The 18,606-nt window shown below is 41.3% G+C and overlaps 2 protein-coding genes across 3 annotated transcripts; both read left to right on the forward strand.

Moving 5' to 3' along the window:
• Positions 1-6,746: 6,746 nt before the first annotated feature.
• fmc1 (formation of mitochondrial complex V assembly factor 1) lies at positions 6,747-10,094 on the forward strand. 2 transcript variants are annotated; one of them, XM_030059047.1, is made up of 3 exons: positions 6,747-6,929; positions 8,475-8,480; positions 9,411-10,094. In XM_030059047.1, the coding sequence occupies exons 1-3, from the start codon at positions 6,801-6,803 to the stop codon at positions 9,612-9,614; spliced, it is 339 nt and encodes a 112-aa protein (XP_029914907.1). In that variant the 5' UTR covers positions 6,747-6,800; the 3' UTR covers positions 9,615-10,094. The 2 variants fall into 2 exon arrangements, with proteins under 2 accessions (XP_029914907.1, XP_029914909.1); XM_030059049.1 differs by lacking the exon at positions 8,475-8,480 and having other exon boundaries at positions 6,759-6,929.
• Positions 10,095-11,182: 1,088 nt separating this feature from the next.
• Positions 11,183-18,587, forward strand: LOC115363812 (heme-binding protein 1). Its single transcript, XM_030058131.1, has 4 exons — positions 11,183-11,779; positions 15,175-15,313; positions 16,377-16,557; positions 17,119-18,587. Exons 1-4 carry the CDS (start codon positions 11,702-11,704, stop codon positions 17,294-17,296), a joined length of 576 nt encoding a protein of 191 aa, XP_029913991.1. The 5' UTR covers positions 11,183-11,701; the 3' UTR covers positions 17,297-18,587.
• The last annotated feature ends 19 nt before the right edge of the window (positions 18,588-18,606 follow it).

Below are 18,606 nucleotides of genomic sequence, written 5' to 3' on the forward strand. Positions count from 1 at the left end.
TAGGGGGAGAGAGGCTAACAAGTACAACCCCAGAGAAGGAGGCTGATGAGCGATGGAGCTTCATTTTAGCATGAGCGGTATGTTTTTACATTAGCATACACCAGATCTCATCGCACAAATGAGATTTTATTAAAGATTCACTCGGCGTGACTCAGTGCACATGATTAAAGCCAATGGGAAATAGAATTAAAGGCTCATGAGGGGGAAAAAAAATACAAATGATAAATGGAGATGAAGTGTGAGGAAAATTACTGATCTCTGATAATCCGTCAAGATCCGTTCAAATTCCGCCTCTCCTTCAGGACACACACACACATGACATGAATACACACCCATAGACACGCACATACAACTAGTGGTACAATGATAAATGAATGTCTACATGTATCACACACACATGTCGTTAATTAAAAACTAATAAAGCAACAGAGATAGCATGTGTGCCTCCACAGCACTGTACTCACCTATTTAACCCTTAAAACTGAGAACTACTAAATTTAAGTGATTTTTGTAGGCTGAAGAAATTGTTAATAATCATGACCATTACATCAACTAATAGGCAAAGATGTCGCTTGAGTCTTTAATCCTTGATAGTGAAAATCCCATTAAGATTCATTAGTTGAAAAATAAATATTAAAATCAGCTTTAGTCCATTAGAAAAGAAAAAAAAGATTAAAAAAAGGATTCCTGAAATTTAGCACAGTTTTTTTGGTAATTGTTAATTTAATGTTTTTTCATTTGGAATCCAATCCAGGATTTAAAGGGTAATTCCACAGGAAAACAGCTATATCCAGAGTGCCTTTATCGTGATGATGGTCGCTCAAAAATCCCTCTTCCCATTATCTTCATGTAATGCAGAGGAGAGGCATTAAATCTCCTTTAAGGAAAAAAAGGGGAAAATATGGAAAAAAGAGATGGACAAGGAAATGAATAGTGTGGTTTTGCTTCACTTTGCTATGCATCTGTCTATGCCTCTCTGTTGCTCGCTCACCCCATACATACACACACTAACACACACACACACACACACACTCCAACTTCTTCAGTTACTTTGCAATCAGCTTAATTCTTTTCAAGCCCTTATCCTCCATTTTCCTAAAATGCAACAAGATTACTTGTTAATAATCTTCTTTTTGCAATTCCATAAATAATTGCAAATTATTCCGCCAATGAGTAAAGCATTAAAATAAACAGCAACTCCTCTCTAATGCAAGTGATGTGGCAGGGCATGAAATTTTCAGATGGTGAATGAACAAAAAAAAAAAAATGGAACAACAAATCAATAAGTGGATCAATTATGAAGGGTGAGGAGGTGGAAATGTTGAGGGTAGGGGGATATGAGGTGGTAAGAGATGATTAAAGAGGATAAAGCTTGAAGCAGAGTGACCGAATAAGTGAGAATTATGATGGAGGAAAAAAAAAAACAGAGAGGAAAAAAAATCCCTTGTAAGGTAAAGCCAGATTTCTTTTAGTCCATTCTCTTTGAGTGCTTGTGTGTGTATGTCTGAGGGAATGAGAGTCAGAGCAGAAGGATACAGTGGAGAGAGAGAGAGAGAGAGAGAGAGAGGGAGGGAGGGAGAGAAGTTATAGACACAGGTGACAGACCAATGGAATGGACGACTGCTGGCTGAGCCTTAAGCTGTAAACACAATACTGTAGTTTAGCTGAGAAATTAGGCCTTGCTCAGGTTTACCTCCTCCCCCTGGCTGTACGCCTGGAACGAAGAACGCTAAACACACCTCCGTTTGCCAATCTTGGTACATTTCCTGTGTATCAGATGTGCAGTTGGATGTCAGTGTCTCTGATTGTGCATGAGAGCAAATGAAAGAACATGAGACGAGGGGGGGTCGGCGTTTTCAGACATTTTAATGGCAGAGTAAGAACAGACAAGACTGTTGTGCAACAACATGGGAATGACAAACAGTAAAAAATGTGGCTCCATGGAGACTGAGTCACTGTGGTCTTGGCTGAAGACGGCAACAACAACAAAAAAACACACAAAACAAGGGAGAAAACGCAGATTATACTATGTAAGGGCAGAGTGACGTGAGGATGACATGGCATAAGGGAAGAATCAGCTGAGAGCTGCATGGGAGGGGAGTCATTGCTATACCAGGCTAGGCTGTAGACTAGTGTGTGTGTTTGTATGTATGTCAAGGTATGCTTGACGAAATGTGTAACACACACACACTCATACAAAACGCACGCATACACAGAAAAAGAAACAAGACTTTGAAGACAGACACTAAACACTAAATAGACCTACCTATGATTAGCATTAAGAATCGCCCAAAAAAGATGCATAGGGTGGTTGGAGGAGAAAAGAGAAGGGGGAAAATAGGAAAAGGTACAAAAATGAAAAAGGCATAGATGAAAAATAGATACAAGCCAATTATATTTTGTTTAGTTTGGGTAAGAAAAAAAAAGGGGGAAAAAAGGAAAATAAGGTAATCAAAACATTGGTGGATTCAAGAAGTAGCCAAAGTTAAGGATGGACAGTGAGTGGAGTGGTGGGGAGGAGGAGGGGGAGGCGGTGGATAAAGGGAGGAGGGAGCGTGGGCTGCACAGGGATAGAAAAGGCTGGAGGTGATAGCAATGGAGAGGGTAGGGAGAATGAATGAGAGAAATAAAGACAAATAAAAAGGGGAGAGAAAAAAATCCCCCTCCTCTCTCTCTCCCTCTCTCTCTCTCTTTCTCTCTCTCGCTCTGCCTCTCTCTCCTTCCTTGTCTGGCTCATAAATAGAAGAAATTGTAGACCAGGTAAATGGAGAAATAGATGATGAGGCAGAGGACCGAGAGAGCAAGCAAATGAAAAGGTAAAGCACCTCCCAGCAGCGCGATGAGGAAGAAAAAGAACAAAAAACGAAAGAAAAAAGCAAATACTCCAGTGGCCTCCGTTGTCTCCAGTCTATGTGTGGAAGGGGGGATTGGCAATTGCCAGTTGTTCCCCTTCCCCGGCTGCCTTCTGCTTTCTTCTCTCTCTCCTCCCAAAAAAGACTTCCCATCCAGATGACAAAAAAGCAGGAGCAGATGTCCTTCCCTCTCTCTCTCTCTCTCAACTCAGCTCTGATGTCACATGCCACTCGCACAGGTTAGACATTGTTGCAGCAGTGCACAGTCTCATCAGTATTGCTCAGTGGGGGAAAAAAAGGCATGGGGCTGCTGCTAGACAAGCACTGCCTGCCTCATGAGGAAGGATACTGAGCTGGAATTGCTCTCTCTCTCTCTCCCCTCTCCCGCCCATCCCTGAGAAAAGATGGGAGGAAGGGAGGTGGGCCCACTCACTGCATTAGTATTCATTGAGAGAGAGTGTGAGAGAGAGATGAGGAGGGAGGGGGGAAGCTGCCTTTCCCAACAAATGTCGAGGAACCAAACTAGTGCCTGAAACTGATAAGAGACTGGCTCCCCCTAGAGTCAATCATCAATACCATATAGTCAGCGCAGGCCAAGTTCCTGCAGCTGAAAACACTGGGAAAATCATCTTGGAGCATCCTGTTGTTGGGTGACTTGTTCCCTGCCTTCAAAACAGGCAGAAATAAATCACAACACATGACCACTGAATCATCAAATTGATGATTCATGGCTCACAGCTTGAAAGGTGCGCTATGTAAAATTGCGGAGGGCTGACAGGTTTAGACTTAGCTGACAAAAAAAAATGTGGAATTAGCATGAAATTTATCAGTAGGTGTGGCTGATGATGAGCATCATGTAGACTGAAGCATCATATTACATGCTTACTCCTCGTTTCTCTCAGTGGGAGTCTAAAGGTGTATGGTGCACCTTTAAGACGCTGCAAAATGTTAGCTCTTGCCTGACATTACTCTAATCTCCTTACTATACCTGTGAGATTATTAAATGTTCTGTATTCTAGATAAAACAGAATAGCCTGAGCTTTTTGCTAGGGTTTTCATTTGAAAGCGGCGTTTTATTATCCACGGGACGAAGCGTTGTGATATTCCCTCCGCTTTATTTTGTGCTCCACACCATTTTGTGAAGGCATCAGGCAACGCATTAAAGGAATTTCAATTCTTGTTGTCGGCGTTGTGAAGGCAGACTGATCCTCTCCCCTGCATTTTGTCCTCAGCCAAACTCAGTGTTGCCATGGTGACACAACACCGCTCCCAAGTGGTCAAGTCAAAGCTAATGGCAAGCAGAGATAAGTCATCAAAAAGAACTTTGAAATTTAAATTGTGAAATGCAATCCGAAAACCCATGATGGATCAGTTTGAATACTACAACCCGCGAAAGGTGCTTTGTATTTGACCCAGTTTCTGCTTTTAGGAACGACATGAGCCAGGAGTCTCATTTACTGAAACGTGTAATGGTCGCATTGCACTGAACTGACAAGCAAATAAAGACATTTAAGCGCTGGCAGATATTCGTAAACCTTAAACTTGACAGTCCTGAAATTTACTACGGGTACAAATCTGGCACATAAACATCAGAATGTGCTTTGTGTCTACATTAGAGTACTTATTTTCTAGCAGATAGAGAGAGAGAGAAAGAGAGATCCTGAAAGGGAATGAGATTATGAATCTCCCGGGCCCCCGCTGTCTCCTCTGCTCGCTCGTTTTTCAGACGGTAATTGTTTAACACACAATCATACTCAATTGTGTTTACATTGGCAGGTAGGAAATGTAGGACTGAGTGGTGCAACATTTTGGACAAGCGCTGCTCCATTGACGAATAATGGACTGAGAAATTACCTTTTAGTAAGGCTGAAGATGTAGAGTCCAAGTTAATGATGCCCCGGCATGGCCAAGGACACTTAATACATCTATGACACCATTCAGGCTATAAGCCGCAGAGGCAGCATTAACATAAGGTCATGGATGGCTCCTTGAACTAGTCAAAGGTGTGTGCTTACAATATCATTAAATTGCAGACAACTGGTGAACGATGAATGCCATTGTTCACCGAGTGGTAGGAACAGAAACAATTAATGAAAACGATTAGGGTGCAATATGGGCGACAAATGCCTATGGTTAACATTTTCAGAAGCTTTATTTATCCAGGGAGGATAAATAAATCTTTTCCAGCTGAGCCCTGCCTCACACCTTCACACATGGGAGCCCTGGTACAACCACTACCTTCTGCTGATGACCCCTGTTCTGCTCCACTGAGGCAACTGGGGGGTTACAGCTTTAAACACACTCACAGTTTTTATATGGCTTAACCCTCCTCTCATGTTTTTAGGCAATTTGACCCCATTCGATTTTTAATGTTTCTAAAAACATGATTAACATTTTGTGTTGCTTCATATTTCATGACTTTTCTTAATTTAATTGAGACAAAAGAGTAAAGATAAAATAAACATGATGATATGTTTTCAGTGTCCTTTACACATTTTTTATGCATCAGCGTTTCTTTGGGGTCAATTTGACCACAGACCTTTTGTAGCTGTATAAAACACAAGAAATATCACATTTTACCAACATTTGTTTTAGTTGTTTAAGATGACTCTGAGGAACTATAACATGCCATGTATAATCATCAAAACACTTCCCTCTGCTTTAGGGCCCCAACAGAGCATAACCACTCCTGTAGAGCCACTGGTAGTTAATGTGGCATTTTGGTGGTGGTAGTGGTGGTGGTGTTGGACCATTAATGTATAAGCACTGGGGTGGGGGGTGGTGGAGTGTTATATTTTATTTAAAAAGGGTATTTTAGTTGTCAACAACAAACATAAAGTATTTGATACATAAACTTGGGTATCATTTTTATCATTATTATTATTATTATTATTATTATTATTATCATCATTTTCTGGATATTTAAATTACTGGGGTCAAATTGACCTCAACTGATAAAAAAATGTTCATAAATTTAAAGGTAACAGGGTTAAAGGAAGGAATATCATACCCCTACAGTTTTAATGTGCACCAGCTGACGTAGCTGTTACCTGCTCTCTAACCAGGTGAGGAAGACTGCTAGCTGCCTCCATCTCGTGGGACACCAGAGGCATGACAGAGACACTCAGGATGCTGATGAAGAACAGGATGAATCCTGGATGATGTACAGACACAAATCAAGTTTAACTTAGTTTCCACCCATCATAATTAGAGGCATCTCTCTCTGTGCCTCGTACGAAGTAGTGCCTCCTCTATGAAAAAGAGGTTAAACAAGAAGCTCAATTAAAAATATAAACCAGACTATTTGCCCAATTTACAAAGAACACAAATGTGCTCGGTCAAAGTTAGTGAGAGGAGCAGTACACTGCACTGCGCAGCCTGTACACAGTATGTATTCAGCAGGGGTGTAAACCCAAACTGTAAAACAAACAAACAAACAAAAACGTTCAATACTCAATACACCCTACAAAGTGCAGTGTTGCAAACACATCCACTGTATGAGAGCCATACAACCACACAGCTAGCTAATGAATTAATGGCTATACTGAAAGCGTTTTATACTTGTTTTGTTTACTTTTGTTTTTGTCTAAGTAAACTTTTGTCAAATCTCTGAATGAAAAAAATCGTTTTGCAAAAAAAAGAGAAAATACAGAGAAAATGGAAATGGTTGTGTTGTTTTTTTTCTCCCTGATACAAAACAAACTGAACCCAACCGTGGTTTTATTGAACCTTTACACTAGTGTTCAGTTACTGTCATTAATATTCCCTACATTTTAAAACCCTTACCCGTTGTGATAAAACGCCGTGGAAATGAGCTAACTTTGAGGGAAACAAGTCAGACTTTAGTGAGTCTCGCATCGCCGCCTGCTGGTCGGTATTCAACCTGATCGATTAACCGACGTTGGATTGAGCGTGCCTGGTCTCGACGGCGACACAACAACATTAAAGATGGCGGCCCTGCAATCGCCTCTCCGAGCCTGCCGAGGAATATTGAAGGAGCTGCGAGCGATACAAGGGCCACATTACAAGCAGTCACCGGCCTACGCCTATGTCATGGAGCAGTTCCGTAAAAATAAGGTGAGCAGCTCTCTGAGTGTGTACCTGGACTTGACCTGTGGCAGCCATGCTAGCTAACTCACTGCCAGGAGCCAGTGATCGCAGACTGCATGTGGCACACTTGGCTTGCCTAACGTCCGCTAACCAGGCTAATGCTGACTGAATTATATCGTTTGAACTTCGTGAAACATGTGGGGAAATGACAGAACAGCCAGCGTTTGGTTTTGTGTTGTTTTGTCAACTATAGCAACTAATGTCAGTGCAAGGTGACCGTGGCAACACTACGTAGCTTTGCAGGAGGTCCCCTAGAGTTAGCAGGAAGCTAACCCGCTAACGTTAGCTCATGTAGCGGCGATGAGACCCAGCACTGACAAACTGCTAACTCAAATCTGGTAAAGGACTATCATAGTACATAGACATAAAGCACCACAAACTGCTTCATAATGTTAAACCGATCAATTGTAGTTTAAGTTGTCACCATAGTTTGGCTTCAGTGTTAGCTAGTGGTGACCCTGACAGCATCAGTCACTTTAAACAGAGTCAGAAATGCTGAACTGATGCAGAAGGTAATTGGGTCAGCTGCAATTGCACAAATACTCAAGAAATGAATTCAATTACAAGACATAGAAATAAGAAATATAAAAATATGCACCTTAGAAATTTAGAAAGTATGTGCATTATGTATAAAGTTGTTTAAAAAGTATGTGCATTTTGTCTAAATATGAGCATTGATTCTTCAAAATATTACTGCAATAAAAACAGGAATAAGAAGGTGAGCATATACACTAAAAAGAAATGTAAGGCATAGCTACACTCAGTGGTCCCTTTATTAGGTCCACCTGCACAATCTAATACAATCCAATACACCTGCTGTGCCATGAAGTTTACTTTCCTGCTGCTTGTAATGCTCAGGTTTTTGTTTTTGTCACAGTAATAGAGGTGTTCATTCAGTGTCATGTTTGGCATTGATAGTCATACTTAGTGCTGCTGTTGCACTGGACTGTATTTTATTGAGAGGTGTTTCTAATATTATGTCCCCCTCATGTACAGAAATAGGGAGGACAAAAAATTAGAAACACCTCTCAGTATAATGTAGTGCAGTACAAGATCTCAGCAAACTACTACCTCAATAATAAACACAGGATTAAACTGACACAATGTCAACAAAAAGTGAGCATTATTAACTTTCTTAAAAGGCAGAGCCGTTGCATTGAGCTGCATTAGGTTGTACAGGTGGACCTGATAAAGTGGCCACTGAGTGTACATACACACCATATGTACACAGGGATATTGCACTGTTGAATTGTTGTCAAGTCCTACAGGTTTAAATAAAGTAATACTTTCTTCTGTTGTTATAAATGTTGTTTAATCTTACTTGAATTGTGGGTGGTTTGTACCATATAATAGCTACAGATAGAGGGATATAATACATAAAATCCTTGAGTTGTTTTTACTCAATCCATACCAATGTGTTTGACCTACTTTTCCTCTTTGTATATCTGTCTGTCTGTTTATGTGTCCGTCTTTCTGTCTGTGTTCATAATCCTCCCATGGTGGGTCAAATAGCCTGAGGTAAAGGACTGCATAAATGTACACGGTTTAACTGTTTACTCAACTGTTGCAATAATTTTATACCTGTTGGACTTTACAGTAATTCAATATTGCAGTATCTTGGTGTATATATATATATGGTTTGTGGATATAGGTATACTTTTTACATATTCCCAATTTCCCATTTCTGTATTTATTGGTGTAATACTATTGTAGGATTAATGCACATATTTATACATAATGCACATACTTTTTTGCAAATATGTTTCACAATATTTTTATGTTTCTTGTTTGTTTTTATGTTTCGTGTAATTTCAGTTATGCTTACATATTTATACTTCTCTTGAGGATTTGAGCAACTGCAGTTTTCCCTCAGGGATCAATAAAGTATTTCTGATTCTGATTTCTGATTCTGATCTGTCCGTAGCTTGCTTACTCAGCCTTCTGAAATTAAGGGCATAGGGAAAACATATAGGCTGCAGCCTGTATACGGCATGCTTCAGAGAGCACGGTTCACCAGGCTGGTTGAATGCATGTGAAGTCACTGAAGCAGAATAGCTAGGAGGAACTCTTGCTTACCAGTCCTGTAATCCTCCCAGTTTAGAAAAGGCCCAAAGGCATTATCTATAGGGGCTAGACCAAATGCTCACTGCATTGCTTATGGATCAAAATACATTGTGGAAAAGGGCTGTGATATATGCACATTTTGTTTATGTGTGGTTATTACGTCAGCACCACTGGATTTGTCACTCTTCTCCACCTGTCAGACCTGAGGAGTTTGTCCATAAAGCTTATCATTCTCTTTGCTGCAAAAAATAGGGATGCTTATACAGGCAGGGGTCCAGTGTAATCAGATAATTGAGAAACACCAGTACTATCTAAAGTTTTCATTCAGTTCATTATTTTGTCTCATATTTTGTTTGTCTATCTGCTTTCTTATCCCTCCCTCAGGTAACAGGGGAGAGGTACTGCCGTGCCCAGCAGGAGGCACTCCATGCCTCAAACACTTACCTGTGTTTGCTGGCCTCCACCAGGAACCACCTGGCCCTGCACAACCTTTACCACGGCAAGGGAGAGCGTGCCCCAGAGGAGGTGGCCGGCCTGGTGGGGCTCAGGTTGCCCACTCAGCCAGGGGGCAAAGGCTGGGAGAAGTGAGGGTCAGAGAGAGGGAGAAACCGGGGCTGAAGACAGAATTATTCTTCAGAAATGACTTGTCTCTTATTGTTTTATCTGGATTTATATAGTGGAACTAATGGGTTTGACCCAAAACTGCAAAAATTTAACCTCATGTAAAGGAGACACTTGGAAGGGTTAAAAAGATCAATATATGAACCATGTCTGGTGATGGAAGACTGGATATTGTACCAGCAAGGACTGTGCAAGCTGTTTGTTTTGTTTCTGTATCATTATTAGTGGAAAGGTTATTTGTAGGAAGATCTGATCTGACTGTATATAAGGCAAGAGTTCTGATAGAGAGTGAAATAACAAGTTATAATAAGACTCTAAATGTACCATATTGGATCTGTATATCCATGCTTGCTTTTATCTGTGTGGTTGTATTTTTCCACTAACTGCCATAAAGAAAAAGCAGTGGTTGAAAAGCACTGTAAATACATTTTCACAGTTTCACTGTTATGACTCTGGTTTTTCTTGATATCAAATTAGTAATGTAGTAACACATTGCCAAACATCCTGCTCGTGCATCGGTGAAATGGGTAATTAAATCGAGTCATATGTGTTTTTGAATATGCCAGGCATATGATTTAATAGAGAGGATCAAGTGGTTGCTCGTGTGTACATGTGAGCTCAGAGAGTGCTTTTGACCTTTAGACTAAAATAAATAAATAAATGAATAAATCAAGTGTTAGCCAGAGGTTTTAGAAAGAAAGGACTCTTAGAGAAAATGTAGAAAGTCAGCTTTTCAAAAAGGATACATTTGCTACAGTGTAAATCAATTACAACATTACAGCAAAAGTGAACATTATAGTATGAATTCATTTCAAAACTTAAAATTACTGAATGTCTTAGCACCCATAAAAAAAAATCAGCTGAGGCAGCTACTTCCTCAGTTGATTTACTGTATTGTGTTCCCCTGTGTGTGTGTGTGTGTGTGTGTGTGTGTGTGTGTGAGAGAGAGAGAGAGAGAGAGAGAGAACATCCAGTGAGTTGGAATGAACTCTCAGTTGCCATTTCACTTCATCCACAGCTCCTCATACAGTAACATCAGTACCTTAGGTGCATTTACTCAGTGGTATAAATCCCATTTTTTTTCTCATTAAATTTACCCTCCTTGTTTTCTCTTGCTTTTCAGTGGTGACTAACATGGCCTTCAGTGTGAATTTAAATAGACCAGCCCTAAAGCAAAGCAACACACTGACACACAGTAAGATATGCAGCCATGCGCAGCACTCGACACTAATAAACCCACACAACCAGGGAAATAAAGTCCAATGCGCACTGACAAACCAACGGCGACTGTCAAAAAATTACACTGCAAGAAGCAGAATAGAAATGTGCCTCTCCACACCCCAGTGTTTGATGCATCTCAGTGCCCTGGCATGCTATGACAAACATCAGAGGCTGAGAGGAAGCCTAACAAAAACTGAATTGATTTTTTTCTTTCTTTCTTTTTTTTTTTTTTTTTTAAAGGGGGAAGGGGGGGGGGGGTGCATTTTTATAAAGGAAGCTGAAGCACATCATAATCCCGCATCGCACAGCAAGGCGCCGCATTAAGTCAATGTGTTTTAATGGCTGTGCAACCTGAACTTATTGGTGGAGCAATTAACGCCAATTAAATGAACCAAGCCGAGAAAAAAAATATGTTCTCATCACAATGCTCCATGTTGTGCATTAAAGTTGATCAGTGACAGGTGGGGAGATAAGTGACTGTCAAGTGGATGAGAGGAAAGAGGAGAAACGGAGGGCGGAGACAGCGCTGGTCACGGTGGATGCTGTTTATTACTGATGCGGCTGAGGAGCGACGAGTCAGCAGCCACAACTTCTGTCCTGTGAAAGACTAGTTACACACAGCTGTATCCTCACGGGAACCAAGCAAAATTCTCATCCAATTCTGTGCAGGAGAAACATCTGGATAGTGTAATTTGTTTCTCCAGGTTGTGCCAGGAGTTGGACCAAACAGGGGAGCTGTCAGTCGAGAGCAAGTTGTTCAGAACAAGCGAAAGGAGCCAGAAGTCGCATCCTGAAAGGTGCTTTAAGAGGAGAGGTGACCTGGCTGCAGCGACATGTTTGGCATGATAAAGAACTCGCTCTTCGGGAACACCGAAGAGACGGAATATAAATTGCTCAGCAGCGAAACAAAGGTAGGCAATGTGCTGAGTGTCACCTGTAAGAAACAACTTCTATCATTTTGATCGCGCTTATGCACAGAGGACCGTGCGCGTCTGCTTTGGCACATCTGACCTGCGCGCAATCCCGCTGTCCGGTCAAGGTGCAAGGTTTCCCTCCTGTTACTGAATATTTCATCCAGCACTTATGAGACTTAAACTTCAGTTTTTCTTTAACGCTCCCTTGGTCCTGTTAGTGTTTTTCCTCGCATGTTCTAACCTTGACTGTCAGTCTCACAGCTAATTGCTTGTGACCTATAAGGCGCCTGCTGTGGCGCAGTGTGAGGCAAAGGGGCAAAATCAGCCAGAGGTCCAGCTGCCACGGCGCTTCTGCCAACAGTCATGTTGATGCTGAGTACCCGAGCCTTCAGTTACCCTATAAAACCCTGTCACATACAACAAACCTGCAATTTCACTGAAGAAGATTCATATATAGATATAGATATAGATATAGATATAGATAAAGATATAGATATACAGCGCAGTGTAAGTATTGTTTCATTGTGTCCTGTATTGGTGTGGGTCACTTCTAAATATTCTTGGTTTTGCCATGATGGCATAATGTGTGCGCGCGCGTGTGTGTGCGTGTTTGCGGTTAACTCACGAGCTTAGGTATGGACTCGGGGTTTGTATTCTGATACACTGGCCACCGGTGATTAAGAAGTGGCGTGAAAAACTGACGTCACTGAACGGAAAGGGCATGCCATTTCCTTTCAGTGATTGTGTGTGTGTGTGTGTGTGTGTGTGAGAGAGAGAGAGAGAGAGAGAGTTACATGCATGTATTTCCCACCATGTTTATGTATAGTGATAGTGAGTGCGCACACATTGGGATCATTCCAGTGAACCCAATGATGTGTGCTGTTAACTGGAGCAGTGCCTGATTGCTATTTTGGAATTACTGTCATATGTTCCTCTTGACCCACAGTATACAAACTGTAAATGTACTTCTTGTCATGTAATGCCACAGTACACACACAGGCTTTGACGCTGGCTTTGTGTGTTTTATCTTTTGACTAACAGTTAACTTTTGGCAGTAAACAAAGGCAGGCAGGCAGGCAGGCAGAGACAAAGAGGACTTTCAGCCCAGCTGACCAGACAATCAGGGAATCAAGTGACCCAAAGTGACACATTTATCCACACATCCACAGAAAGGCAGATCTGTTCTGACACACCATACGAATAACCATTGTCTGAGACTGAAAAGCAAAAATAGACTGTTGAGGCCAGTGGTCCATGCACAGCAATACACTTCCAGCCAGAGAAATAACAGTGTCAGTAATTAGACTTAACCTCACATTTATTAGTACAAAGTGCATTATATTACAGGGATCAATGTGGACAGAGGTTAACATTTAATTGAGGATGTTCGACAGGTGGAGAAAAGGGTTAATAATTAACGTATGGCACTTAGTTGATCCCCTAAGGGAATTTTTGCATTCCCCTCACAGGGAGGTCAGAGGTCAGGTTCAGCTAAAGAGCAGCCTCAGCCCTGGAGCTGGCCGGGATTCACTCTTGCTCAAGGACACTTCAGCAGAGCAGATGCTTTCTGACTGCTTTGAATGAAAAAAATCCTCCTGATAACAGCATCACCAAAAAGCAGTGTGTATTAACCAGCCTAGAGGTCAAGGTGGCCCGTTTGTCAAATGTCTGGACTTGATTGATGTCTAAATGGCAGGAATTGAAATCAGAGCATGTCATCTGACCGGTGGCGCGCCCGCCTGACTCTGACACCCTGCACTCTTAATTAAAACTGACATAGAATACAGAGGAACTGTGTGATAGGACATACACAAACACACGCACATATCCACACACACAAGCACGCACATGTGCAGCACAACAAGAAGTAAGTCAAATTTAGATTTCAGTAGTGTATTATGGACTGTAAGAGTTGTTTATTTTCAAAATGACAAGGTAATTTAAATGTGACAGTGTTGATGATACCTTTTGTGTGCCCCGTTCAGGAAGAGAGTAATTATCGCTACATAAGCAGCAAGTAAACACACACAGATACACAGACATACTCACAGCAGACATATTAATTGCACTTCTTAACTAAACTTGTGGTCTGGTGTCTTGGCTTGCCACCCGAACGTAGTGCTATGGGTGGTGCTGCTGACAAGCCCTATAAGGCAAGACCCAAGTAATTACAATGTAGGAGCCTGGGTACCTGTCACACATTAGAACTTTATGATAGCATACAATTATCGTGTTTATCGAGGGATGAAGATACAAAACTAGTGTTTGGTTAAAGGACTACTTCCGCACAGACTTCAGTGGCTTCTGTACTGGCTTATTTGAACTTTTCACAAGGAAAAGTGGAAGAAAACTCTACATTTACATAATTCAGGAGGACAAATATGGCTACTGAAAGGCATTAAAAAATTTAAAGACAGGACAGCACACCAAAAGAGCTTATTTTGAGTGAAGGGAAAGACATAAAATCTGTTGCATAACATTTTGAAGTTCAAATTTTCCTTCTGTGAAGACAGAAAACACCTTGAAACCCTGCTGCAGAAAGTAATATGAAGTGAAACACCTGCACTCAGCATATGGCCTGTTCTGCTGCTGGTAACATGCTGAAAAAAAAAAAAAAAAAAAAAAAAAAAAGATGTACATCATGCTCAACAAGTGAATGTGTGTATACTAGGTCAATGCAAAACAAGAATGCAGTTCATTTGAAACCTACATGCTACATTGAGGTTCCTATGGTGACAAGATTCCTTCAAAACTCATTAAGGTTATTGTTCAGCAGCATAGTTCAGTGACTGTGATCCACATTAACCCTACTTAATCATATTTAATGTAAAACTGTTGCATCATATTAACCCAGCATGTGTGTATTTGTGTGTGGGGGTGTGTGTGTTTGCCTGTGTGCTGTTATGTAACAACATACATCTTTGGCCCATTATTCTCTGTAGGTTGACTGAACCCTGCAGGGTTCAGAGAGCAGAGCAAAACGAAGATATGGAATCAAATTGGCGTAAATATGTTTGATCTGCATCCTCTCCCAGTGCAGGGGGGTTATTTGGCTGCCCACTATGGTTTCACACACGTGCACACACTCACAAACGCACAGTCACACACATTGAGCCCTCTTGAGTGTAAACCCTGCTTGTTCAGGGCTTTCGTCCCCAGGAGCAGATTGTCAACATGAATGTGTCAGAGGTGAATCACGTTGGAGCTTGACCTCTCTCCTGCGCTCATTCCCAGGAAGACAACAACTCTGCATGTGATTGTGTGTATTTGTGTACGCACAAAAGCAACTGCTACATTTGTCCAGTCATGCATGACTGCACTTTTGCAGATGGGGGTGGCTGTGGTTAAATTGCTGATGCTGAAGACCCTCCCCTCCGCCTTTTCCTCCTTAGGACGGGGTCAGCTACGAGGTACGGCGGTACGATGCTGCCAAATATGCCGCTATCCCCTCAGAGGGGCGGACCTTTGACCAAGTGACAGGGGAGCTGGTGAGGAAGCTGCTCATGTACATTGGTGGAAGCAATGAACAAGGTAAGCCAATCAGGAAACACGTCAGTGGGCTAAGATAGGTATCCTGTGCTGATGACATATAGAGCCAATGCTGGCCCCTGACCAATCCCCTCCTTTTCTGTCATCTTTCCTGACGCTCTCCCAACAACACCAGCTAATAAATGGCACAGAAGTTGTTGTTTTTTTCCCCCAAAAGCCTCTTAGTCACACAAATAAGCAGAAACATAGGCCCAAATCTTCAAGGACATAGCCATAATGGGATTTTGATGAAGGCCATGGAATAGAAACACTGTGCTTCGATTTAATCTTTCATTTATGATAAGCCATAAGACTAGAATTTTATTTTTCTCACTGATGTTAGAGTGCTTTGAATCTTTTTCCTCACAGTCTTTAAGAAAGCAGTTTTTAGTTTTTAGTTGCTAAGTAGTAAGCTCCGTCTGTATTTCTCAGATTTCCTTAATTCACCTTGGTGATAGGGTTTTCCTTTTAAACTGATAATTTTTTTTTCTCTCTGTGGTGCATTTGAAATGTGAATCCTTATTTTGGTTTCCCGTTAACAGTCATATGAATAGCTGTCAATCATGCAAAGCTCTAAAGCTAAATGAATGAACTTCAAGGGGGGGGACCTAGATGTGTCTCCAATTTAGGACAAAATCATCCTTACTTTGCATAAATGAAAAAGTATTGTTAATAAATTGAACTGACTGAAGATGGCTAAAGTTTAGTGGAGGCTCCCACTTTAAAGCAATGGACAAAATATAATCTGAGTCTAATAAGTGCTTTTTAAAAAAGTAGGCCTCAGCATGGAAACACCATTCATTTTATTTGCTATTTATAGAGCTATGATTTATACGGCCTAATTTGCGCTGCCTGGATAAAGAAATATTGGCGCTGGCATTTTCATTGTAACATTAAGTATACCCCTCAACTCAGCTATCACACAAGCCCTGACCTTTAGATTGTGGTAATTTGCTTTAGGGGCGATAGTGGAGCTTCTGCACTGCACCTCCTCTGTGTTCCCCCTCTTTTTTTCACTTTTTCACTGTGTCTGTTTCTGTCTCTGACACCCTCTGCATCTCTTCAGGCGAGGCAATGGGTACGGCAGCTCCCATCACCATCACAGTGTACCCACGGGACGATGGTGTGATGTCTCGCCGTTTAGTAGTCGGCATCCGCATCCCCTCTCACTACCAGCAGTGTCCCCCTAGTCCCACCGACAGTGCCATCAGGATTGAAGAGCGGCCCGGCATGACTGTCTACTCGCTGTGGGTGTCATTTTGGCTTCACTTAAAATTACTCTTTTTCAAGCAGAGATGTTCAGCAAACAATAGCCAGTGATATGTCCCAGTGTGTGAGAGTGTAGTGTGGTCGTTTTCCAAACATAAGGTGATTTGGGATATTGTGTGCTCAAATCTCCCCATGGGTGTCCTACTGTAATATTCCCAAGAATCCCAAATATCTCCTTTAGAACTCATAGCTATGTGGTTTCCTGTGCTGGAGACTCAAGATTAAGCAAAATTGAACGTTGGGGAAAAAATGTGGGCAAACTGTAGTAAACAGGCAAAACATTTAAAATTAATGGTATGGCACTTTACAATTAGTTCAATCTGCTATGCATAGAAAGTTCCTCGCAATTTTGAGTTCTTGCAGAGCATTTGGTGTAGAGCTGGTCCCAATGCAGGTTTTACTGATAGGAAATGACCAATTGACCCTCTGCAGTTCTGTGTAATGCACCTTTAAATAAGTCACTTAATTTGCTCTCGCCCAATACTGTGCTCAGCAATTTTGCGCACAGATTTCCATTTCCCGTGCTTTTTCGTTCACAGGCAGTTTGGAGGCTACGCAGGCGAGAGCGAGTACCGAGCGGAGGCCTTGCGTCTGACACGCACGCTGGGTGAGTCTGCCCCCTTTCAACGCAAACAGTATTTCTGCTGCAGCTACGACCCACCGATCAAACCTTACGGACGCCGCAACGAGGTGTGGTTTCTACAGGAGGAGCCGTAGGACGCACCTGACCCGAGCTGAATCAAATCTCATGCTGAACTCCACAACCTCACTTACCCTTAGACTATCATCAGTCCTGTAGAGTTAAGAGAATTTGAAAGGTAAGAGCAATATGGCGACTTGTTAGACCTTTAAACCTGGACGGCCAGATGGAGAGATTACCCATGTTGCCTTTACCTATCTGATCTTCTGCTTCTCAGACATAGCAGCACTTGTGGTAGTGTTCAATAGTCAGGTGATGGGTCAGTTTAGAATTCAACATCAGTAGAGTTTCTCCTGCTGTTGTCACACTTTTATATTTTTGTTTCGAGTTTGCTTTCATCTCATACAGCTTTGAAATACGTATGGGCAGTGTAAGAGGAGAAGTCGACCGAAGGCCAGCGCAGAAAGGTGGTGTAAGTGGGGACAGAGGACTGTGCTCATGTCCTCCATGGTTTCTGGGTGTTCAGTACAATACTTTTGATTCTTTATCCAAAACAATATGTACCACTGCTATGACTGAATTCCAGCTGTCCAAGCCAAGGGAAAAAGAGATCAAAGAAACTAAATTAATTTAATTAAATAAGAAATGGAGATACAGCCATAGTCTTTGCATTACTGCTGCTGTGCAAAAAAAAAAAAAAAAAAAATGTAATAACTATTTAATATTTCGTAGAATAATAATAGTAAATAAAAGTAAATACTGAAGACTTTTATTCAAGGACTAGCCTAACATTAATCTGTCTGAATCCATTTCATTGTTCATTCCGCTTAGAGTTACATGTTTATCATAAAACGTTCATATAATCTCTGCAGAGCTGAAGAACATCAAGTAGGATTTTGCACATCTTAAATTAAACCTAGTATTACAGTGTGGCTCAATCTATGCTGCAATGTACAAAGTTATGGTTAGATACATAATAGCAAAAAGCACAATTCCTTGTTCCTGAATAGGGAACTGGAACGAAATAGGATTTGAGCCATAAAAGTAGAATTAGTCTTTCTTTGTTGATTAATGGATGGACAGCCGTGAGTAGGTGTTAGGTAGATAGCTATTGGTGTAATTAGAAAATGTCTGATCATGAACTTTGTGATTATTATCATATTGATGCAGAAAGCATTTGTGTGTGGTGAATACTTTTGTGTTTTAGTGCTTGGAGTCTTTGAAAATGTCATATTTATTTATTATGATTCTTGAAACTGTGTTTTGAGATACCTCTGTACAGTGTGATTTTCTGTGAAAATACAGAGTGAAGATATTGTTGAGATTCGATAGTGTTTCACATAATAATAAATATGTCTTAAGAACTTATCTGACTGTGGATAATTCT

Source organism: Myripristis murdjan, chromosome 8 (assembly GCF_902150065.1).
Source record: "Myripristis murdjan chromosome 8, fMyrMur1.1, whole genome shotgun sequence".
NCBI classification, from domain to species: domain Eukaryota; kingdom Metazoa; phylum Chordata; class Actinopteri; order Holocentriformes; family Holocentridae; genus Myripristis; species Myripristis murdjan.